The sequence below is a fragment of the Spermophilus citellus genome, assembly GCF_964194105.1.
Source record: "Spermophilus citellus genome assembly, chromosome: 10".
Taxonomy (NCBI): domain Eukaryota; kingdom Metazoa; phylum Chordata; class Mammalia; order Rodentia; family Sciuridae; genus Spermophilus; species Spermophilus citellus.
The window spans coordinates 66,023,651-66,049,926 of record NC_138197.1 but is presented as its reverse complement, the minus strand read 5'-3'; the positions used below and the strand labels follow the sequence as shown (position 1 = coordinate 66,049,926).

General features: G+C 31.9%; 1 protein-coding gene across 2 annotated transcripts in view; it reads right to left on the bottom strand.

Moving 5' to 3' along the window:
- The window catches only part of ARID2 (AT-rich interaction domain 2), a 179,596-nt gene that overhangs the window by 58,320 nt on the left and 95,000 nt on the right, over nt 1-26,276 (bottom strand). For both annotated transcript variants that reach the window (XM_081311179.1, XM_081311180.1), the window contains exons 4-6: nt 21,157-21,290; nt 15,826-16,044; nt 13,729-13,796 (exon numbers count right to left, since the gene is read on the bottom strand). In XM_081311179.1, the coding sequence (XP_081167305.1) occupies nt 13,729-13,796; nt 15,826-16,044; nt 21,157-21,290 (421 nt within the window). The remainder of the gene's footprint in view (nt 1-13,728; nt 13,797-15,825; nt 16,045-21,156; nt 21,291-26,276) is intronic.

Here is a 26,276-nt window from a genome sequence, read left to right as displayed (position 1 = left end):
CTTTGAAAGTAATAATTTTTGGAGCAATTTCATCGAATATACAAATCAGCAAACACAGGATGGTTTGAAGGGAGAGTCTAATAGCTTTTCTTTCTTTTTTTTTTTTTTTTAAGAGAGAGTGAGAGAGGGAGAGAGAATTTTTTTAATATTTATTTTTTAGTTTTTTCGGCAGGCACAACATCTTTGTTTGTATGTGGTGCTGAGGATCGAACCCGGGCTGCATGCATGCCAGGTGAGCGCGCTACCGCTTGAGCCACATCCCCAGCCCAAGTCTAATAGCTTTTCAAACAAAATTAAGGTTCCCAGATATTAGTTTTAGTGTGTATAATTATTTGACAACTTATTTAAATTCTACTTAAGAACATACCATTATAATTGTTATATCTACTAATTAAATCTTTGCATTGTCAGAGTTGCATAGTGTTTTAGTACTCTTAAAATGCTATCAATTTTCATTCAGCCCACTTCTCTTAGTCAAAAAAAAGTATTTGCATTTATTTTAGTTCTCTGTTAATTGTGGGATCCTGTTTTATCCTCTTTGATATTCCTGGCTTCTATCTTTGGGAAGTTTTTTTTTTTTTTTTAAAGTTTCATATCTATTCATTGATTTTTTGTGGTGGGGGGGGGTACCAGGAATTGAATCCAGGGGTGCTTAACCGGTGAGCCACATTCCCAACCCTTTTTAAAAATATTTTATTTAGAGACAGGGTCTCACTAAATTGCTTACGGCCTCCCTAAGTTGCTGATATTGGCTGTGAACTTGCGATCCTCTGGTCTCAAGTGTCCCCAGCCACTGGGATTACAGGCATACGCCATCTTGCCCAGCTGTTCATTGACTTTTTGGTTGCAGGCTGGCGGGCGGGTGGGTGGGGTGTGGGAGGCAGGGTGTGTGTGACTCAGCCACTGAGCCATATCTGAAGCCCTATTTTGTATTTTATTTACAGACAGGGACTCACTGAGTTGCTTAGCACCTTTTTTTTTCTGAGGCTGGCTTTGAACTCACGACCCTCCTACCTCAGCCTCCTGAGCTGCTGGGATTATAGGGGTAAACCAGGCTTTTCATTAACTCTTAAATCTGGGAAGGATATACTTGATAAACATAGGTGTCTTTGTATTTCTTTCTTTTTTTAAAATAATATTTTATTTTTTAGTTGTAGATGGACACAGTATCTTTATTTTATTTTTATGTGGTGCTGAAGACGGAACCCAAGTCCTCAGACATGCTAGTCAAGTGCTCCACCGCTGAGCCACAACCCCAGCCCTGTATTTATTTCTTCTAGAATTCTAGATGTAAGTTTTTTAAAAAAACATTTCTAAAGGTTTTATTTTATTATAAATGTTTCTGTTCTCTAATGGTATACTTTTTGGACAAAGGTGTTTGCACATCTTTATACCTATTAGATTTCAATATTGCATAAATTTTCTGGTGATGAAGAAAGTTTTAAATCTGAATAAAGGCTTTGATACATTATATACATTTTTAAGATTTCTTTCTACTCTGAATTCTCCAGTATATCTCCAATATGAATTCTGGGGTGTTGAATAAGATGTGAACAAGTGTTATAGAATTTACCACACTTTGTACAATTCTAGGGTCTCTCCATCTAATATGAATCTTATGGTGTTGGGTAAAGTTTGAGTAACTTCCAAAAGCTTTGCCACAATAGTCACATTGGTAAGGCTTTTCTCCAGTATAAATTCTCCAGTGTGTAATGATGTTTGAGCTTTGACTGAAAGCTTTGCTTTGCATTTATAGGGTTTCTCACTGTTATGACATCTCTGGTGTCTATTAACGTTTGAGCAATATTTGAAGGCTTTGCCACATTCTTTACATTTGTATGGCTTCTCCCCAGGTGTCAGGTAAAATCTGTGATTTGGATAAAAGCTTTGCCATATTCTTGACATTTGTAGGGTTTTTCTCCAGTATGAATTCTCTGGTATGTAATGAAGTATGAATTTCAATTGAAAGCTCTGCCACTTTCTTTGCATTTGTAGGGTTTCTCACTACTATGACATCTCTGGTCACTATAAAGGTTTGAGCAATATTTAAAGACTGTGCCCCATTCTTTACATTTATAAGGTCTGTGTTCAATATGAATTATCTGGTGTTGAATAATGTGTGAAAGTTGATTAAAATCTTTACCATATTCCTTATATTTGTGGGGTTTCTCTCCAGTGTGAATCCTCCAGCGTGTAAGCAAGGGTTGAAGAACACTTATAGGCTTTGCCGTATTCTTCACATTTATAGGGCTTCTATCCAGTATGAATACTCTGGCGTCCAGTAAGATTTGTGATTTGTTCAAAAGTTTTGCCACATTATTTACATTTGTAGAGCTTTTCTCCTGTATGAATTCTCTGGTGTTGAGTAAGGGTTGAGCAATGCTTAAGTGCTTGGCCACATTTTTTATATATGTAAGGCTCCTTCCTCTACAGTATAAGTTTTCTGGGGTGGAATAAGGCTTGAGATTTGATTAAAAAAATTCTCATATTTTTACATTTGTATGTATTATTTTGAATATAAATACTAGAATGGATAAATTTTGAGCATTGAGAATCAACTTCCCAACATTTCTGACCTCTGTACAGATTTTTTGTGAAGTGAATACACTGATGTTTTCTAAGATTTAAAACAAGGCTAAAGTTAGAGTTTCACTACTTTCATAACTTTTTTTTTTTATATACCGGTAATTAGGTTCACTATGACACGGTTTCTGAACTTTATTCCAACCCACACTTTCCCATTCTTTCCTTAATTGTAAATTGTGGAGGCCAAAATTTCCATATGGTCTGCATTTGGGGGTTGAATATTTTATGTCCTGTTCTGGTGAAAAGTCTTAGGTATGATGAAAAGAAATGGCCAAGAAGGTCAGATTTTTGTGTTTGTTCTCTACCATCACATTTCTATGTAAATTCTGCTGACTAGGGTGCAGGCTTCCCATTCCTCTTCAGAGAAATCAATGGCCACATCCTTGTATGTTAACTGTGCACTTCCTGGTTTTCAGGGGGCCCTGCATTCTCTTTATGGTTCTTCCAGCACCTGTGTAGCACAGAAACCTGGAACTCCAGAGCCTAGCAGAAATGAGCCTAAAAATACATCCAAACAGTGGCAGACTCCAGATCTGGAGTAACACTGTGCCATTTTTTTTTTTAAATAGTCTCATCACTTCTTCTGAGCTTTTGGGGGAAAAAGGCAGGAAGAAGTTATTATCCCCAAGTAGAAAATACCATGTATGTTCAAAGGAGGTTTTCCTAGAGGGCAGAAAACAGGAAATATCTGTGGATGGCAGCATTGAAACACAGGTGTTCTGGCTTCATGAGTGAAATTACTTGCCAGGTTTAGTTGCTACAAGACATTGGCTCCCTGTTTTGGTATGGACTCATGGCAAGTTGCTGTTTGAGGGTCAAGGGGCCTGCTATCTCCCAAAGGATGTCCATGATGTCTACTAATGAAAAAAAATCAACCAATATCTGGGTTTGGGTTTTTAATATCCAGACATATAAGTTGGGTTTTTGTTATTTGGAATCAGGCAATCTATGGTCTTGGATTTGTGTATGGGAATTAATGTAATACTTATAAGTGAAAATAAAACATTCAACAATTTTAAGTTAAAACACAAAAATAATAACAAAGAAACATACTAGCCTCAGAAAGAAAAAAAATAGTTCATTCATTCTGTGGAACAATATTGTGGCCTAATATATGTACACATGTAATCTGTGAAAAATAGCAGGGAAATAAAAAAACCTGAAGAAATAAATGGCACAAACATTCCAAACTTTACATAAAATATCAAACCACAGATTTAAAAAGATAAATGAACCCCAAGTAAGATAAGCAATAAAACCCACAAGGTAAATCATAACCAAGTTGAAACTCAATAATAAAGAGAACATTCTAAAAGCAGAGAAAATACCATGAACAGAGGAACAACAAAATTGACTTGTCAGTAATAATGCAAACTGACAATGATTATTACCTTTAATGTATCAGACAAAACCCTAAAACTTTATGTTCACAAAAAGTATCCTTTGAACACAGAGGCAAAATAAAAATTTCAGGAAAATAAAACCTGACATGCTAAACCCAACCATATTATTAATTTTGTAAAAGGCAAATGTTCTCACAGACTGATTTAAAGGAAGAAATTGCATTTTGTGGGGAAAAGGAAAGCAAGAGCGAACAATATGCCATCTTTAAGAAACACTGAATGTTAAAATAGATGAAAAGCATAGGATAGAAAAAATATGATAATATCAATCACAAGAAAGGTGATGTAGCTACCTCAATTAGCATCAGACAAAGTTAACTTCAAGGCAAAATGATATTATAAGAAGGGGAATATTCCATAAGGTTAAAAAATATTCCATCAGTGAAAAAAAGCAATTGAAAATGAGTATATAACTAATAACAGAGTTTGAAATATGTGAAACAAAAACTGATAGACTGAAAAAGGCTGTAAACATTCATAATCATAGTAGCTGATTTCAATACTTCATCTCTCAATAAATCACAGAACAATTAGATAAAAAAGCAATAATGATACAGAATTCTTTTAACACTTCTAATCACCTTCACGTAATTGTTACTAATAGACACTATATTCAATGGTAATAGAACACAAACTCTTTTAAAGAGTACATGAAACATTCATTGAGAAAGGCCATATGCTGGACAATTAAACAAGTCTTGACAAGTTTAAGAGGAATGAAATTAAGTAGAACATGTTTTTCAACCACAACAGAATTTGATAAGAAACCAATTTTGCAATAATGATGATAATAAAAGTGAATTGGAGGGGCTGGGATTGTGGCTCAGCATAGAAAGCTTGCCTAGCAAGTGTGGGGCCCTGGGTTCGATCCTCAGTACCACATAAAAATAAATGAATGGAATAAAGGCATTGTGTCCAACTACAACTTAAAAAATAAACATTTTTTTTAAAAAAAGCAAATTGGAAATTTCACATAGTAAGTAATTACACAGCACCTTTTTATATAACCAATGAATCACAAGGAAATAACAAGGAAAAATCAGAAAATATTCTGAAATAAATAATAGTGAAAATTCAATATAACAATTTTGGGACATGCTGAAGCAGTGTTTTGGGAGAAATTTATATCATTTGCTGATATTAGACAAGGAAAAAAATTAAAACTAAATGAATTCAAAAAGAGCATTAACCAGTAATGTACATATTATGTAAATTATGATTGAGTAAATGCAGAAGGAGTTGTTCTAGAGTACCTGCATTATGTGAAAAGCAGGGACAAGTACTAACTTAATAAATTAGAAAGGATTAAAATTTTAATTTCTGTGTAACCAATGAGTATAAAAAAATGTGCATTAATATCTAATTAATAGAGGCTGGGGTTGTGGCTCAGATGTAGAGTGCTTGCCTCGCACATGTGAGGTCCTGGGTTCGAACCTCAGCACCACATAAAAATAAATAAACAATAAAGGTATTGTGTCCATCTATAGCTAAAAAAAATTAAAAATTAAAAAAATTAAAAATATATCTAATTAATAGGGCAAACTGGATGATAAACAATACTGAGTCAAATTAAGTTGAAAAAAATAAGAGGAAGGGGGAAAAAGAATAGAAAAGACAGACAAATTAGGAACATGGTAAATTAAAGCATAATATGAGAATTACATTAAAATGAAACAACTAAACTAAATAAAGTTTTTCATACTAGAAAAAAAATCAAAGCACAAATATATGTTGTTTACAAAAATTCAGGTAAAATATAAGGTTATGAAAGGCTGAAAGTAAAATATAAACTTTATAAATACCAACCTGAAAGCTGATATACCTGTACTAAATCAAAACATAAATTGTGAAGGCAAGAAGACACTTCCCGATAAGTTAGACTGACCAGAAAGATACAACAAATATGAGAGAACTAAATAACACAATATTACAGAACTGTACAGAATCATCACATCCACAGTCAAAACAAGCATTTTAACATATCTTTTTTACATAAATGAAGGAACTAACAGAAAATGACAGCATTATTACAGCAATATGAACATTATAACTAATACTGTTGGCCTGAAATATCGAAATCTGCATAAAAAGACTTCAGAACATATATTCTTTTCAAATACATGTAGTATAAAATCTGATCAATGCTAGATTAAAATAATAAAGAGTAAAAATATTTCAATAACCTAATTATAAGAGCACATCCTCAACACAGTGAAATTGAGAAATGAGTAAGAACAAACTAGAATAATTTCATATATTTCTGGAAATCAAGAAAATTCCTTTTTTTTTTTTTTGAGAGAGAGAGAGAGAGAGAGAGAAAATGAACTTTTTTTTTTTTTTTGTAGATGGACACAACACAATAGCTTTATTTTTATGTGGTGCTGAGAATGGAACCTGGGTCCTGCCCCTAGGCGAAAGCTCTACTGCTGAGCCACAATTCCAGCCCCAAGAAAATTCCTTTTGAAAAGGGGAAATACTGGGGAATGATATTGGCCAAATTATGTTATTATATTGTATGCAGATCCCAATATGCAACAACAAAAAAAATCCCACCATTATGTACAACAATATTACAACAATTTTTAAAAAAAAGATACTCAGAAAATTCCTTTCTAAATAACTCATTTATCAAACAGGAAGTAATAATAAAAATGAGAAGACATCTTAAATTGAGTTGTAATAAAAATTACATATCAAAATTGCTAGTATAAAGACAAAACTGAACTTGGAGGGAATTTTCTGTATTATGTGAAAAGCAGAGACAAGTACTAACTTGATAAATTAGCAAGGATTCAAATTCTAATCTCTGAGTAACCAATGAGTACAGAAAAAATGTGCATAAGTATCTAAAGTTAGAAATATATATGTTATATTAGGAAAAATCATGCAAACATCAGCTTAATAAATGGAAAAAGTGAAACAAATTAAAAGAAAATAGCACACAGAAAGATAAATAAAGAGTAGAAATTAATGAAAACATGTACAACAATGGTGAACATATAAATTTTAATATATTTGTGTGTTCTTGATTTAATGTGATTAATGATATAATGGCAGCCCCATGTTCCCACGAGGAGTGCACATATAAACAAAAATTTTGTGCAACTTAAAATTTCATCACCAATTTTCTAGAGTTAAGAAAAGTGTGTATCTCTATAATCAAAGGGCTTAGTTTTGATGGGTTGGGTGAGGACAGGAGATATGACCTTGGGTCAGTTTATGAAGTGGGGAATTAAAATGCAACACCATATGATGGTGAAACATATGAATATCTAATACTCAAAAAAAGGGAGACAAAAATGGTTGACTAAAGATTTGGTTAAAATCAATACCAGGGTTAAAAACTATATCTGAAATTGTTTACCACTAGCCTACTCCTCAACCTTCATGAGTTTGGTTTTACTACCTGAGGCACTGGAAACTCAATGAAGCTAGCAATAGAATCATTTTAAACCAGTATTTTCTTCCTTTAAATGATGGGCAAATGCAACCAGTAGTGAAAGAATAAATTCTCAATCTAGTCTGTACAAAAACTCCAAAGAAAAACTTCTGTTGAAATTTGTAACATCATAAAATATAAGGAAATATATGAATTAATGAGTAAATCGAGCTATAAGAGATTAAAATATCAAAATTTTCAGGTATATTTGTATTTAATTGTATTTAATAAAATATTTATAAATAATATTTACATGTATTATACTTACATTTGTACTTGTTACATAAATTCTTTATATATAAATTTTATTAAATTATAAATTTTAAAAAATATATATATTAATACATATACAAAATTATTTAAATCATTAAAAAAAAAAAACAAAAAGGACAAATTTAACAAAGGCCAAAGAGAACTTGTAGAAACAAAAACTTAACAAATTGATCAAGTAGAATATTAGATACAAGTGAAAATAATTACTTGGAGTGAAAAACAAGCCAAGGATTTTACCAGTTAAAGAGACAGACTATATGAATGAAAGGTTAAGAGAGGTGGAAGATAGAATAAGCTCAACTTTGGAATTCCAGAAGTAAAGAAAATCTACACCCTGTTATTTGGTTGCAAAATACCAAAGAAACAGAAGAGCCAAAATTAACAAAAAGATAAATAAGAAGGTAAAAACAACAGAATGACTCCCCCCCACAAAAGCTAGAATAAGGTTTAAATACAAAGATAAATTTTTCTATTAAGATATCTCCACTGAAAGACCAAATTGAAGATGTGCTATACTGTGGAAAGAATACACACTGAAGGGCGATGATATATTCAACAAAGAATGGAGATAAAAAAAATTAGATGAAAAGGTCTGTTTTCTGGAATAATAAATTACATAGAGGTATAAAAATACCTTATAAGCAATGGGCTATGAATAACAATAGGAAAAATGAATTTTTTTCTCCAAACACAAAACAAATTTTCAGTGAGTTTCAACAGTAAGAATTTTTAATTCCAACACTAAAAGTCTGGTACTTTAAAATCCTAACATGGGCAAATAGAACAATGGGAAAGAAAAGTGCTAGAAATAGACCCATATATATCTGATCAGCAAATTTATGACAAAGGTGACATTGCAACAGAGTGAAGAAAACTTTTCAACAAATGATGCAGATTCCTGGGTTGCTATGAGAAGAAAACTTTTGACTCTTATATCATACACACACCAAACCTCATACAAATTGTGTGAAAAGTAGGACAGAAAACAAAACAAAACAATGTATTCTTGACTTCAGGGTAGGAAAAATTTTGTTAACAGGACACAAAAAATTACTAAAAGAATTTGATGAGTTGATGTGTTAATCATCTTTTCACTGCTGTGATCAAATTATCTGACAAGAACAACTAAGTAGAGGAAAACGTCATTTTTGCTCACTATTTCAGAGGTCTCAGTCCATAGTCAGTTGATTCCATTGTTCTGGGCCCAGGACTTGGCAGAGGAAAGATACTTAGCTTATGGTAGAAGCAGAGACAGAAAGGACAGAAAGAGGAAGGGACACTAAGGAAGATGAATTGTTTCAGGGCATGCCTCTAGTGACCCACCTTCTATAACCATGCCCCACCTGCTATGATACTACCCAGTTAGTCCATTTCAGCCTGGATATGCTGAATATGCTTTCATAACCATTTAACCTCTGAATATTCCTATATTAATACAAGAGCTTTAGGAGAATATCTCATATCCAAACCATAACTACATTAAGAATTGATGTTCATCAAAAGAACCTTTCAAGAATAAAATCCAGGGGCTGGGGATGTGGCTCAAGCGATAGCACCCTCGCCTGGCATGCGTGCAGCCCAGGTTCGATCCTCAGCACCACATACAAACAACGATGTGTGTCCGCGGAAAACTAAAAAATAAATATTAAAAAAAAAATTCTCTCTCTTAAAAAAATAAAAAAATAAAATCCAAAAGGATATAAGATACTATAAGAAGATATTTCTAATACATACATCTTAAAAGTAACTTTTACCAAAAACATAACAAGGCCAGGCCCAATAGTGCATGCCTGTAATCCCAGCGGTTCAGGAGGCTGAGGCAGGAGAATCGAAAGTTGAAAGCCAGTCTCAACAAAAACAAGGCTCTAAGCAACTCAGTGAGACCCTGTCTCTAAATAAAACAAAATTGGAATGTGGATGTGGCTCAGTGGTTGAGTGCCCCTGAGTTCAATCGCCAGTACCAAACAAACAAACAAAAACCCATAAAAACATAAAAAGACTACAAGTCAGTAAGACTGACAATCTTAAAGAAAATTGGGTAAAATACAGGTACCGACCAAAAGAAGCTACCAAAATAACCAAAGTTATTTTATATTCCACTAGTCATTGGGGGTGGGGTGGGGGATGGTTATTAAAACCAAGATGCATTATCCTATATATCCACTTGAATGTTAAGATGAAAGAGCCCAACAATACCAGATAACTAGTAACAAGAAGCAACCGGAACTCTGATTTACTGCAGTTAAGACATAAGACAAATACTCTGAAAATGTGTTTGGCAATATCTACTAATGCTGAATATATGCATATCCTAATACCTAGTAATTATACTCTTAATACCCAACACAGATGCATGCAAACATTTACCAAAATACATGACTAGCAGAATTTTTTGTTTCTAAACTGGAAATAACTCAATTCTTACTGCTTTCTGAATTTAAAGCTGAACGGACAAAATACTGTATATTCATGCAATGTAATAATATATTACAATAGAGAAGAATTAAGTGTAAATGCTTGTAACAACATGAATGAATCTTTCACAAGTATAAGGCTGACAAAAGATAAACAGTTTGAGGGAATATGAGAAGGAAGGATGGTTAACAGTTGAGGGACTGGAAGAAGAGAATGAAATGGGGCATAAGCAGGGGCACTGCAGAGGTACTTGTGTTTCTTCATGTGGGTAATAGTTACACTAGAATTTTCATTTTTGTAAACATTTATTGAGCTGTATACTTACATACTTTTCCAAGTATGGGTTAAAATTTAATAAAAAATTTTACTGAAAGGAGTCAGGGGAAAAATTATTAAAGAAAAAAAATTCCAGTGTCTACTAGGCATAATTTCAATAAATACACAAACATGATTAATACATTTTGATATTAATCAGAATTTTATCAACGGCATGTTCATATCTACAACAGGCATATTTGTATGCTACTACTTTCCCTTTTGCTTACCAGTGTCCTTCCACACAAGCATACTTCCATCCCTCAAACTAGATTTGTTTTTACCTCATAACATTTGCATCTGCTACTTCCTTGGCCTGATAAGCTCTTCCTCCAGAAGTTGGTGGTCCCCTATTATCACTTAAATTTACCAAATATCATCAGATTTTTTATTTCCTGAGAGAAACATTTGTTGGCCACAATATTTAATGTTGCATATACCCCATGTCTTACAACTGTATCACATTATTCTGCTTTATTTTCTTCACAATACTTGAAATATTCTCAACCTACATTGTTTAATTTTATTGTCTTTCAGAACTTAAAAAGAAATTCAGTGGGGGTGCAGGGACCTTGTTTCTCCTGTGTCTGGAAAAACTGTAGTAGATATAAAATGCTTAGTAAATATTTGCCAAATAAAGAAATTATGTAAAATTTATGTGCAAAATTATGTAAAAGACAATCAATTAAGTAAAACAGTTCAATTTTTTTTTCTTTTCCTTTTTGGTACCAGGAATTGAATTCAGAGGCGCTTAACCAACTGAGCACATCCTCAGCCCTTGTTATTTTTTATTTTGAGACAGAGTCTCACTAAGTTGCTCAGGCTTGCTAAACTGCTGAGGCTGGTTTTGAACTTGCAATCCTCCTGCCTCAGCCTCCCAAGCTGCTAGGATTACAGATGAGTGTTACCACACCTGGCTCATCCCATTTTTCTCTGAAATGAAGAGGTTTAAAACTATTAATCAGACATTTTTATCAGATATCAGATAAATATCAGAAACTGCAATTGATTATACAATACTTTATGAAGCACTAGGCCTACCTATTTTGGGGTGCAATTGCATTTAACATGAGAGGTAATTATAAAATTTAATTAATATGGTATATTTTTATTAAAATGTTTTAATATCTTCAACTCTGGAATTTCATTTCTTGGAATTTATTCTGAGAAAAAACTACTACATACTTATAGAGTTGACTGTAGGTATTTTGAACCTAGCGAGGTCATAATAATTACCTAAATTTCTGAAAATATAGATTATTTACACGAACTGTTAAATATCTGTAATATAAAATAAGTGGTTATTAAGATGTTAAAGATTAATAATAAGAAGGAAAAATCATAATATAAATGAAAGGACAAGATGACTTGCTTAGCACATGTAAGGTCCTAGGTCCTAGGTTAAGACATAAGACATTGGTCCTAGGTCCATGTGCGCATGCACACTCACGCCCACACACACGTACGCGTTTGAAATACAATTTTTTTAACTATTATATATAAGAAAATACCTGATAAATGCACATACAACAGTGTTTATATCTGGATGCTTGTAATTAATGATGGGTTTTTAAGTTTTGACTTTTGTTATGAATTCTAGCTTTTCCACAATGTACATCCATTACTTTTATAAAACTAAGAATCAATCTTGTTTTTTTGTCCTCCGTTATTTATTAAATATTATCAGCTCATTAAAATAAAATTCATGTATATTATATCTCTGAAGAAAGACTGTAGATTCCTATATTGCTTTAAATACTTTATAATGGAATGGTTTTGTTAAAAACAAACGAACAAAAAAACCCCAAAACTTTTGTAAAAAGAAAGATAGTAAAGAAGACTATTAAGTTGTTTCATATCTAGTCCATATTAACTTTCAACTCTTTACTGAAAAGTAAAGAAATATTTTATATGATAACATTTAAACAAATTCGGAATGTATTTATATAAAAATTATTGATATAAACCAATGGTGTTAATTGTCTATAACCCTCTAATTTATTATCTTCTTAGCTAAAGAAACAAATAATATTATAAAATTATAAAGGAAAAATGCCTCAGTGGTAATATTAGTTAAGAATCAAATGTGTAAGGATTTTGTGACAATTTAAACATCAGATGTCTACTAATAAAATCATGCAAGGCTCATTAAAGGCTCAAAAATATCTTGGTACATTATTTCTAATGATAATTTATAGCACTTCAGACTGCTGAAGAAGTCGAAGTTTCTGATTAGTAGAACCTTATCACATACAACTGGCAATATTTTCTTTAAAAACCCTTAAAGCTCCCTGTTTATAATATAATTCACCTAATGCAATTGAGGTTTTTGAAATTTTATAATATATTGTAATAGCTGGACATAAATTCTGATTTCACGTTTCTTTAGATAATATTCCAGCAGAAAAATCTTACAATTTGCTGACAGATTCTGTTTCTTAAAAGAAATCTCTTTTAACTCATATTTGTACAATATTTCAATAAAAGGTTTTATTGCAAATGATTTCATATTTAAGTTACTAGTCTATATATGTTGTATATTATGATGTTTGGGGTCCACTTTTAAGAAACAATGTAGACAGGCTTAAAACTTTTAGCTAAAGAAATAACAAAAATTGAAAGTTGTCAAACTAAAAAGCTATTCATATATCAATTTTAAAGAAAAGGAAATGTGCTTACATAATAGTGTTTAATGTCCATGTTCTATTATTAAAATGTGACAGAATGTACACACAGCGGGTTAATAAAAGAGGCATCCCATGTGTTACTTGAAAGCCAGGAAAATTAGACAAATGTAAACTAGAAAACAAATGTCCAATTCTTTTTGTAATTTCTTATCTGAAGTTCACAGGTTGTTTTGTTTTCCCCAAAATATATTGCCAGATATTTTCCCATATATTAACACCTACTCATCTTTTAGAGTCATACGTCTTCTTGAGAACTTCATGACAGATCTGGATTTTCATTTCTTCCTGAATTGCACAGTCAAAATACATATAAAAATAAAATTTCCTGAAACATTCTCAGAATTCCAGCTAGGAATGAAATAATTTAAATATTTATTGCTACTGATGCAGATTTAGCATCATCAGAAATCAACAAAAAATGTAAATAATAAATTCACTGGCTATCCTAAAAGATTATCTACTCAACTTAATCACAACTCTAAAGAGGTATGTTTATAATTTGCTAAAGATAAAAGCATGTAGTATCAAGTACATCAAATGAACCATTTGATCCACTATTTTCTTGGCTACATAGAACTCAATGGCTAACATTTTAATTTATGTTTATTACCTTAACAAAGTCTCTATCAGTCTTCTCTTTCCATTCTTCTCCAAATACAGTAGAAAAGGATCCTAAAGCTAAAATAATAAATAGTGCACTTAGTAGAATGTATTAAAATTTTTATTTCTTAATATTACATAAGCTATCAAAAGTAGTAAAACTAAAAGTTTTAATATATCTTGTGCACTAGAAATTGTTTCATAGTAAATGACAGTAGTAATGATTACTAGTGGATTATAATGATAATCTTTTAAAATATAAACTTTCTTAAAATTATATAATCCCCCTCCAAAATGTGTCCCTACAAACTGAAAATACACAACTTGAACTGGGGATATAGCTCAGTGGTAGAGCACTTTCCTAGCATTCATGAGGTTCTGGGTTCCATCCCAGACATTAAAAAAAAAAAAAAAAAAAAAAAAAACACAAACAAAACTCATTTTCAAAACATAAACAGTGAAGAAAAGAAATGAAGATTACCGTAATACTGTGTGTTCGTTTCCATTTGTAGAGAAGAAAAATCTTAAGAAGTCAAAAAGATGCTATTGCTATTAGATTGCCAAACTATCATAATTAAAATTTTTCATATTAATTTCAGAAATAATTGTGTAATTCCAATTTCAAAAATATAGAGCAGGAAATTCTTTGTAAATAACTCTATAAATGAAACCTCCATTCAGGAAAATTCTCCAAAGAGAATTATTTTTGAAATGTAAAACAGTTTTAAGTATAAAGTATCTTCATACAGTCCCCATGTACTGTGGAAAGCTACACGTTTTATGCTGTTGGAATGACAGAAACATCCCCTAAATAGAATTTGCAAAATTATTAGTGTTTTAGATTGCTACAATGCATGATTATTTAGTCTTTTATAAAACTTTAAAAAAAAATACAACTCCAAATTCAAGAAGATAAACAGTCTGAAAACTGTTATGCCTTAGCGTACCAAAATTGATAAGATTACTTCTAGCCTATACAGAATTGATTATTCACATGTAGTTGTATTCAATGACCAAAATAGAAAGACTTCATTAAAATTACTGATTTGAGAGTATATATTTTCTGAAAGCTTCATTTGGAGGGGGTGAGGGGATGGTCGGTACCGAGGATTGAACTCAGGGGCACTCAACCACTGAACCACCTCCCCAGCCCTATTTTATATTTTATTTAGAGACAGGGTCTCACTGAGTTGCTTAGCGCCTTGCTGTTGGTAAGGCTGGCTTTGAAGTAGAAATCCTACTGCTTCAGTCTCCAGAGCCACTGGGATTACAGGCGTACGCCATTGCGCATGGCGTGAAAGATTCATTTAAAATTTTCTAAGAAATGTGAAACAATTTCCAATTCCACTCTATATCAAATGTTGAAGTTATATTTGAAAGATGAAAATAATATTATCAGCAATCAAACATTTTGAAAGTGAGATAAAAATCAAACAAATTTAGATCTTCAAAGCCACAAGAGAAACTGAGAAGTAATGATCTCTGTTTCTCCCCTGGGTAACCAAGAACAGTTTCAGGTAGGGTAAAAAAACAATTTCATTTTTTCTTAAGTTAAAAATTTTTCATATAATATAAGTACAGGGTAAATTTCAAAGAATCTACTTAGAGATCCCAAATAAAATTATGTTTGAAAGTACATTACTTGAACTTAATCAAATATCAGAAAAATGAATTCATGTGCAAAAATGTTGCTATTTGAAGATAAAAACAAAAAACAGGAACCATTAAAATACTACCACAAGTTCTCTCACAGACTATGTCTACTGTGCTATGTATATAGCTTTCTATAAGATAAAAAATAATTTCTTCTAGATTTTTAGTTTTATCTGAATTTTCTAAGAACCGATCTCAACTCAGGAAACCCATATATTACTCCAAGCAAAAACTGGGTTTTTACATCAAAAGCTATAATGAGATTAACTTACTATTCAAACTTTTAAGATTTAAAAACCCAAAATATTCATCTTAAATAATGTATTTTTAAGTAATAAGAACAAATAAGGAATGCTATTATATTGACAAAGTATTTTTCTCCTTAAAATCTTAAAAAAAAAATCCTTAACATCTCTACAGAATAATAACTTAATACATTCAGCTTAAAACTTACTGTCATCAAACACCCCAGCATTAGCAAGTAATAAAGTGATGATTTTAGGGTCTTTTTCAAGTTGCATGACGTGCTTGCTTTCATTGGATAGGAGAGTGCATACATTAATAGCAAAGTCCACTTCATTTGGGAGTCCAGATAACAGTGAAAGCACCAATTTATTATAATCATTTGGCGAATTAAAGTCCATAGATAGCCCATAACTTTGCCGCAGATAATCTAACAAAGAAAAGAAAAAAAAGAAAACACCTTAAGTATAGTGAGGATTACGATTAGTATCTTCTGAAGCCGGATAGAGCTTTCTCTCCCTCCCTCTTTTTTTCCTTAGTAACATGAAAACTGATTAGAAGTTGAAAGTATTCAACTTTCTGAACTTAGGTTTGCAAATTACAAAAACTACAGTCTTGAAAAAGTATAAAACACAAAAATGTACTTATCACCTTCTTGGACATCATGGTCAAAGTAGTATTGGATGATTAATTTATATAACCTATACTTTAACTCTTGTAGTTATATTTGAAATTTATGTTTATTTCAAAGAACCATTCTAATTTATTGAGATATAGTTAACAATTGTAAAAGTCATCCTTTCCAGTTTTAGAATTGTGTGAGTTTTAGCAAATACATAGTCTTTTAATTGCAACCATAGTTAAAATATAAAGCACTTCTGTCACTAAAAAATTATATTATGCTCCTTTGCAGTCAGTCCCACCGTTTATTCCAATGTACACCTGATCCTATATTCTGTGTGATTTTATTTTATTTCAAATGCTAAATAAATGACATCATACAACATGTCATCTTTTATGTCTGGTTTATTTCATTTAGCAAAATGGTTTGAGATCATGTCCATGATGATGCATGAATCAGTTACACATTTTTTTTAAAAAACATAGTTTGCTTATCAATTTCCTATTTCAGTACATTTGAGTTGTTTCTGGATTTTAGCACCTAAAAATACAGTTGCTGTATACATGCACATACAGATTTCATTCCTATTGGAAAAATACCATAAATGGTATGGTTGAGTTATACAAAAAATGTATGCTTAACTTTCTAAGAAACAGAAATTGTTTACAAAGTGGCTTATATTTTGCATTTCCACCAGCAATGTACAGAGTTCTCCTTGCTTCCTTTTCTTGCTAGCGTGTAATATTGTAGGTTTTAAATATTTTGAATACACACGATTTATCTAATATTTGTTTTATAAATATTTTCTCTCAGAGGAAATATTCATTTTCTTAAGAGAAATTTTAATTTTGATGAAAGCGAACTTAAAATTTTTTATTTTCATGGTTCATTTTTTTTTAATCCTAAGAAATTCATGCCTGACACAATGTAACTAAGATTTGCCTAAAACACTCACTTACACTAACTTTTAAATGGGGCAGCTTAGGCTTTGGCAGCTATGTCCTAAGACAAACACATTATGTATATTTTACAAATAAAGCCATAACTAGTACAAAGAAGCAAAGAAACAAAAGTTGGAAAACTTCCATATGAAACATTTCAGAAATATCTGATTTTGAAGATTTTTTTTTTAAAAAACCCACACTCATTAAATAAGATGAAAATAAAAATGTTGTTGTAGTATGCCATATAGAAAATGACAAAGGATTTCTTCATTTCCTAACACAGACATGTAAAAACCTCTTCAGTTCTAAAATATTCTAGAATGCCTCTAATAACATAATGAGGAAGTGTCATGACAGTTACAAATGACTATGACACAGATCCTTTCAATATTTAAGGTTGGAAAATAAGAACATATTCTTTATTTTTATGATCTTGATAAGTGAAATTTCAATAATATATGGAGAAAAAGTAACAAAACATCTAAGAACATAGGAGCAGATTTCAATTTCCATATTATAACCAGTAATTGATAATGAGAAGACAAGTCTTAGCAATAATCTTTAAATTTCACATAGCTTTCATGAAAATCTCTTGTATAAAAATAAAGTTGCAACTCATATTCAATGTCTGTGATAGTCCCAAAGTTTGAATATGATTTAGAATTGCTCTATTTACTACCAATGACAGATAATCATTACATCTTTACCTGACTTTGCTAAACATAAAATACATACACACACACATACACACACACACACCATCCTTTAATTATATTAGACTTGGCAAAGATTCTTAAGACAATGTACAAAAAATATTTATAAGATTTAGCTGGATGCAATGGCATGCACCTGTATTCCTAGCTACTGGGGAGTCTGAGGCTGGATCATCACCTGAGCCCAGGAGTTCAAGGTTCATAGCAAGACTGGATCTCAAATTAAAAAAAGAAAGAGAGAAAGATTTTAAGATCCCTTTCCATTCCCCAAGGAGATATGATCAAACTGCTATAATTTTAAATTCAGAATGGGACTGGAAGTTTATTTTCAACATTCTTGATTTAAAGTTTATATAAATGGATCATTGCTCACAAGCCTAATTTGCGGCAATCACTTCTCTTTATGTTCAGCTTAGAGGAAAGGAGAAGGGTTGCTCAGTGCTGTTTATGTCCATTGCAGGAATTCTACAATATGTTCTATTGATACTGGCAGTGACTACTGTAGTCCAAACATCTGCTAGAATATCAAACATTTAAAGAAAAATATTTACCCAGAAACAACTGGTAAGAAATTTAAAACTTCCTATATTAAACTTTTCCAAATTTAATACCAAGTATGCAAAAGGACAGGGTACTTGGCTGCCTTTTAAAAATATGATAGAGTTGGATTACATGATTACTACAATCCTGACAAACTCTAAAATTCTAGAATACCATAAATTTCAATGAGTTGTCGTTTGTCAATTTTGCCTTTCACAATTTTCTATAATAACATTGTAAATTTCTATAATGATATAACCAAAAAACATTTGTTTGTGTGTTGCTGGGAATCCAACCCAGGGCCTCATGCATGTTAGGAAAGTGTTCTATTACTGAGCTGTATCTCCAGTGCTAAACATTTTTCTTAAACATTCTTTTTTGTTTTTTTTGTTCTGGGGATTAAACACAGGGACTAAAGGTGCTATCACTAAGCTACATCCCTAGTCCCTTTATATTTCAGACAGTTTTGCTAAGTTGCCCAGGCTGGACACAAACTTTCTTTCCTTTTTTTTTTGGGGGGGGTGGTGAGTGGGAGAAGGACTGGGGATTGAACTCAGGGGTACTCAACCACTGAGTCACATCTACAGCCCTGTTTTGTATTCTATTTAGAAACAGGGTCTCACTGAGTTGCTTAGTGCCTTGCGCTTTGAACTCAGAATCCTACTGCTTCAGCCTACCAAGCCGCTGGGATTACAGGCATGCGCTTTTACAGTGCCCAGCTGGTCTCAAACTTTCAATCCCCCTGTTTCAGCCGCCAGAGTTGCTGGATTATAAGCATGTACCACTGCACCTGGTTCTAAATGCCCTAGGTAACTCCATTTAGGTGATTATTTAGAATATACACATCACATACATATACAAAGAAAATCTATAAAATTTGCTCTGTTTTCCTTAATGATACTTGAAAACAATCATTAGTAAAAAATATATACTCATAATCATGAAATCTGTAGAATACCATCATGATGCTGTGGCATTTTTGAGAAAAACAAAATTAAATTCATAAATATGATTATTAAATACCACCTCTTATAAGTTTGAATTTGATATTCTATAATTTTTATGATTCCCAGTGTTTTCCTCTATGAATCCTTAACCCTGATTTTATCAAACACAATACATATGTTATGCAATTATTCAGATTTTTCTTTAAAACAACAAAGACATATCAAAGCATTTAAAAAAGAAGTTGTTAAAATTACAGAACTTGTACATAAATATATTTCATCATGAGCTTCTGCAATACCAAAAATATTTTATATATATCTTAAAGTAAATCAGTTTTAATTAGGGGAGGGGAGGCAGAAAACAGATCCAGTAAAGAAAAAAAAAAAGTTTTTAAACAAGACCAAATGGAGAAAAGGGTTGGTTTAAAACACTATAGATAGTAGCAGACACCAAACTCAATTTAAGCTACAAAGATGAACAGCAATACTGTTACTGTAATATAGAATATCATACAGTTATAAATAATCTTAAAGGTCATTAGTACAATGTCTCTTTCAATGCTGGAATACCCTCTATAATACCCTTGAATCAGCAGTCATTGGCTCTTTTAGGAACAAAGAACATATCACATAACAAATCACCTCATTCTATCACTTGTTAACTATGAGCAAGCTTGCCTATGTGGTGACTTAAAATGTTCTCCTTTAACCTTGGTTCTTTCAGTAATAACTACTAATTAAAAACAAAGCGATGTTGGTTTGCACTTCCTGCTCCTACCTCATTTCAATTATTTAAAAAATCATCAGATGAAGACTCTTCTAATGAAAATCAGAGATTTTAAGAGATTTGATTTCTTTAGTCATTACTGACTGTGTAAGAATATGGAGTCAAATTCAATATGAAAGAAACTTTGAAAACAAGACAATGTAAAAATCAAACAAAAGAGATGATACCTATACAAATGAGACAGCTTAAATAGACAGCTATAAAGACTGCCATCAGTACCAATGAATAATAACTATTTAGAATAACTACAATTCTGTAAAGAATATAACTTTGAAAAAGAAATAGCTTCTTTTTTTTTTTTTTTTTTATTTTTAGGCCAAATGCTGTTGACAAATAAACAGATGCACCTTATCTCCCTAAATCTTTCTTCCTAGTCCTCATCATCAGTCCTAATCCCCAGATCCATTAAAAATGGGAACCCCCTTCAACAGTATTCAGAAATATTAGACTCTTGAACTGCTTATTTCCAATTTGAGTTCAGCTCTTTTTAACTACAGATTTTTCTATAAATGGTACAAGGTGACTTAAGTAAAATATTATTCCTGATATCATGGCAGGAAAGTAATAGATTAACTGGAAACATTTCTGAGAATTTGAGTGTTGGGAATTACTGAATTGTAGAAAATCTAGTAGACCCTATATGAAAATTCTTGGCTTCCCTAATCTTAAAATGGAGCTTCCACATCTTGTTTCAGTTCAGTATAAACTGATGACCAACCAATAAGAAATAAAAATGTTTACAATAAAGAAGAAACTTTACTTGAAAGTGTAAGTGATTTTTTAACTTTTAAAAATTCCTGCAACTAAAATTCTTGAAGAACCTTTGAGAAAGGGCCCTGATAATAACTAGATAAGATTCTTTGAAAGGTGTAATACTTCAACACCTAGTGTTTCCAAGTGAAAAGTAATGGTCTAATTCATTGAATAATGTCCATTTTCCTAGTTCAAAGCTGTGGAACTATGCCCTTTTAATTTCTAATGATATTTACCTGACACACTGTGTTGCTGGTAATTGTAGGAAGATGGAATTGCACCAATAGGAAGCTGTGGCTTTGGATTGCCTGGTGGTACCTCATCATCATCCTCCCCAAAATGATGAACTTTCTCGTACTTTTCTAGATAACTGGAATAGAAAAACAGCACAGCAAAGATTTAAAAACAGATTTGTGTCTTTTTAAAACTCCTACCATATATATCTGTTTACCTTTTCTGGGTGTCCAAAACTAGTAATAATAAAGTACCACAAATTTCTTATGGAACAGTAATCTCAGTTTATCAGTAATAATTGCAGATAAACTCAATGCAATTCTTACAGTTTTTGCTTTCAGAAGAGCAGACCACTATTCAATTAAAATTATAAAAGTAAGTAGAGATTATCAAAGAACAACTATTTATGGATGAATAGTACTACATTTGTTTGTTTTAAGTTATTTTTGGTCACTGTAAAAACCAAGTGAAAATTAAAAGATTCCCTAATTCTAGACTATCCAATATCACTTATGAGAGATAACCACAAGTTCATATACAACTGTCAACATATTTTCTGTGAATATTTTCATGTAATATATTTTAGAGATCCAAGTATGTCCATACATACTGTACTACGTCATTCTTTTTAATAGCTATATAGTATTTTATTCTACTAATACACAATAATCTAGTTCATGATACATTTAGGCTATCTTCAGTTTCGTATAAATCACATGCAATAAGCTTAATCTGCTCATTTAAAATGAATATTTTCTCTTTTTAGACACCGGATATGATAGGATGGCATGGACAAATCTCCACCAAAAAGTAATGTTCCTAAGAAATTCTGACCAATTTAAAAGATAGTTCTTGTATCCTCTACTATATCATCATTACTGGATATGACCAAATCCTAATACTAATTAGAATTAAATTTTCAAATTCATAATCTAAATTGTCACTATCAGTTCAAAATAATATTCCAAATAAGATTTTAAAATGAGGACACAATTAGTCAAACCATGTCAAGCACAACGTTGTATTCTAAGATACCTGCTACTATAGTTCACAAGTAAGAAGTTAAACTGATTTATATACTGACTTAAATTTACCAAAGAAAAATTCTATGTGTGATTATTTGAAGGATCAATCATTCTACCATTTGTGATCCAGACAGATGCTAAGTTCATTGGCAAATTTTTTAAAAGCCCTACAGTTACCCACCCTTTGCTTTTGGGGAGACAGGTAATAGGGGAAAGAATGTCAATGGACATGTGAAGAAGTACTATCTTATTTTTATAATCAGAACTTAGTTTTTAAGGCAGAAGGAATGAAAGCTATAATTTTATACAAATAAAAAAACTAGTGACTTGGAAAATCATAACTACTACTCATTTTTCCTTCCCAGTTTTTAAAAGCAAAATAATTTATATTCTCAAATCTGAAAAGGAATTAAACTGTCCCTTCCCATTTCTTCCCAGTCCATTCTTTCCTTGTTTTCCATGCAAGCTCAATTGGATTAGAGAACTCTATCCCAGAAGGCAGCTTGCTAACAAATGCAACGCTGTTCTTCACTACTACAGAGTGGCAGCGTAACACCTCCAAGACATATGAACAAATAGAACCCCTGAGCATTCACTCAGAAAGGGATGCACCTGCACATGATTCTGTCTGATCCAGAGGCTGTCCCCAGCAGAGGTTACAATTAAAAACAAACAAACAAACAAAAAAGAAAAAAAAGACAAAAGAGGGGCAGTTTATACTTAGTATAAACCAACAATGAACTTAAATGGGTAAATGAATCAAGTCTTTTAAAAATTATTATTAGGGAAGATATTATAGAAAGAAGGGTATGTATAAATTTAGACATAAAAGCAAACTGGAAAATAGCTGCTCAAAAATTATGTAACATTTTTTTCTGAAATTAAAAGATAGTTTCACATGAAATCACTTGGTCATATTGAGCATATTCTAGATGGTATGGTCTTTTAGAATTGACAACTCATGAAGGAATTGTTAAAGACAGACTAAAGATAAATAATCTTTATGAAATAATCAAATGAAAGAAGAGATTTCAAAATTTTTAAATCAAAATCTTACAACTAAATAGTGTGTTTAAGATGCTTTTTCAAAAAAAAAGACACTCTTTGCAAACTTCTTGCTCATGAATGCAAAAATCAGATTTAAAATTTTTATGTTTTTTATTACAGTAAGAAGAAAAAACACCATTACTAGTAAATACTAATAAACTTTTCTTTCCTCCTAGAATACCCAAAATGGAATGTAAGCAATATACAGAACAGACACCAAAGTACTATATACTATCATACATAAAAATCCTCATAATGCAATTTTTTAAAGGAGAATTTTTTTAATATTTATTTTCGGTGGACACAACATCTTTGTTTGTATGTGGTGCTGAGGACTGAACCAGGGCCACACGCATGCCAGGTGAGCGCGCTACTGCTTAAGCCACATCCCCAGCCCATAATGCAATTTTTCAGAAGACTTTGTTGAAATACATGTCTTCTGGTCTCTTGGGACAGTCTAACAATATTCCTCCAAACAAACCTTTGTACAGGTCCAGCCTCTGGAAATTTAGATTTAGGCCAATTGTTACAATTTTTGAAAATATTTCTCTTGTTTGAGGGTTAGTACTTGTTCTCATTGCCATCATTACATATTTTCTACTGAGATGCAAAACAGGTTTTGGTGTCCAGCTCAGATCTCTTGTCTCTCTAAATAAATAAGCACAGTCTTTTATTTTTATTTTTTGAAGAGTTTTGCTTCTAAAAATTAAAAGGTATTAACAGGCCAGAGAACACAGCTAAAATACAAATTTAAATTTCAAAATATGTCTTCTGATTTAATTTCTTAGCATGACCTTTCGCTTACACACCAACAGATCTACTCTGTTCACTCATTAAACTACAGATGTGAGACTACCCATTTCTTTATCTTTTTTCTTGAAGTCAATTATTTTGAACAGGAAACATATTAATCAAAGTGTTTATTGAACTCCTACTGTTAATCTTCCTAGTATATTACATAATTAACTCAACTGGTAAAATATTAGAATCCAGATGGCAATAATCCTCTCATCAGACAAAGAAAACCTAAATTCAATATTAGGAATAGTTTCAGGAAGGATGAACGACATCTTCTTCCTATATTCTATGCAAATATAAAAAGGTAGTATATAATATAGAAGTGAATGACACTGTTCAATTAAATAACTTAAGTGTGCTGGGTTTGGTGACGCACACCTATAATCCCAGGACCTCAGAACTGAAACAGGAGGATCGCAAGTTCAAGGCCAGCCTTGGCAACTTAGAAAGGTTGGCTCAAAATTTTTAAAAGAAAAGGAAAGGGAAGGGTAGGGGAGGGGAGGGGAGGGGAGGGGAGGGGAGGGGAGGGGGAGGGAGAAAGAAAGAAATCAAACACTTGGAAAATTAAAAATAACATTATGTAAATTCTAAACCTATATACAAACCCTATATACAAAAAAAGAGAGATTAGCATGAAAGTACCTATCAGCAGACATCAAATCATGATCAATCTTGTTTCATCTTGTTTCAACCAATCCTTTCCAAGATTATTTTAAAACAATTCTCAGCATAAAATTTCATCTACATTCTTGTGGTAGGATTCTGAGAATTAAAAACACTAATAACCACTACCAATCAATAAAACTATTGATTATTATTAGATCAAGGGGGAAAATTAAATGTGTATTGTGAAAACACTTCCATGTGAAAACCTTTTGAAACATTACAGGAAAAGATAACAGGACTCATATTTAGCTCTCCCCTTAAATCCAATTGAAATGAACTTTTAAGAGCAAATATAATGTCTAAATTGGAAACTTTTAGAAATTCTGGTACATTTAAACAACCGAAAATGATCTACAAAGCTAACTTACAAAACACTTTTTGAAAGTACTAGTGCAGTCTACTGGAATGTGGAAGAAATCCTAGATCAAACCACATTACAGAAAAAGTTCAATTTATATTTCTTTTAGCCACCAAAAAAGCTAGAAAATGTGAGTGTATGTTTCATAAGGGGCCAAATGACAACTATTTGGGGTTAAGCAAGGTGATTTTCCAAGGAAGCAAAGTCCTTTAGAAATGTAAACTTTTGTAGATTCTTTTGTCAAAATGAGCCCAAAGACCCAAGAATATAGGGACACTGTGAGAAGCACTGAAATGGAAAGACTGATGTCAACAGGTTGGGGACCTCTGCTAATACAATATACTTGCAAATTCAAGATTCAGTACCAGGCACAAAATCAGTATGGTGGCTTGGAAATCATAAAGGTAATGAAGTTTCTCTGCTAGGATTTCCCTAAAAAAAGAACACATTAAAAAGTAGATTTGACAAAGTAGAAGATTACACAAGTAATAGGTTTGAGAAACGGGTATACATGGAAAGAGAAAACTAACTAAAATTTGATAGACAAAAATGAAAAGACAAGTAAGATAAATGAGAGCATAAACTTCAGAAGAAAAAATTTAAAAATTGGTGGTCCTGAAAGAGACCAGAAAAAAAGTAGAGCAAAAGCAAACTTTTAAATTTCTGCACTAAGCATTAAGCCTTTACTTGAAAGGCTTAACGTATGTATCAAAGAGCTCCCTTGGGCTGTGGTGTCACTATGTATGTGTCATCAGGCAAAAATTAATGAAAGGAAAAACTCCTCAGATATCTTAATGAAATATTTAAGCTTCAAAGAGAAGATTCCTGGAACTATCCAGTACCACGATCTCCCCTACAAAAGTTACATGGGACATTTGAAGTAGGCTATGACTTCCTGTCACAATTAATAGACAATAATTTTTTTTAAATGTCAGAGTTTGGAGGAGAAAGGTTTTTTTCCCACAAGAATTCTGTACTCAAACATGTTTCTCATCTAAAACAACAGAAATCTACCTTCAGGTAAGCAAAGATCTGGAAAAATAAAGCCATATGGCATTCAGGGGTGGGGGCAGGAATAGGTACTATAACTGATAGATGAATCAAAACTAAGGAATTGTTAGAAAAACAGTAGAAGGATAGTTACGAGAGGCAGTGTAACAGAGAAAAGAAGAGACATTAGTCAAGGAATACAAACTTTTAGTTTAAGATGAATAAATCACCTGGCGCG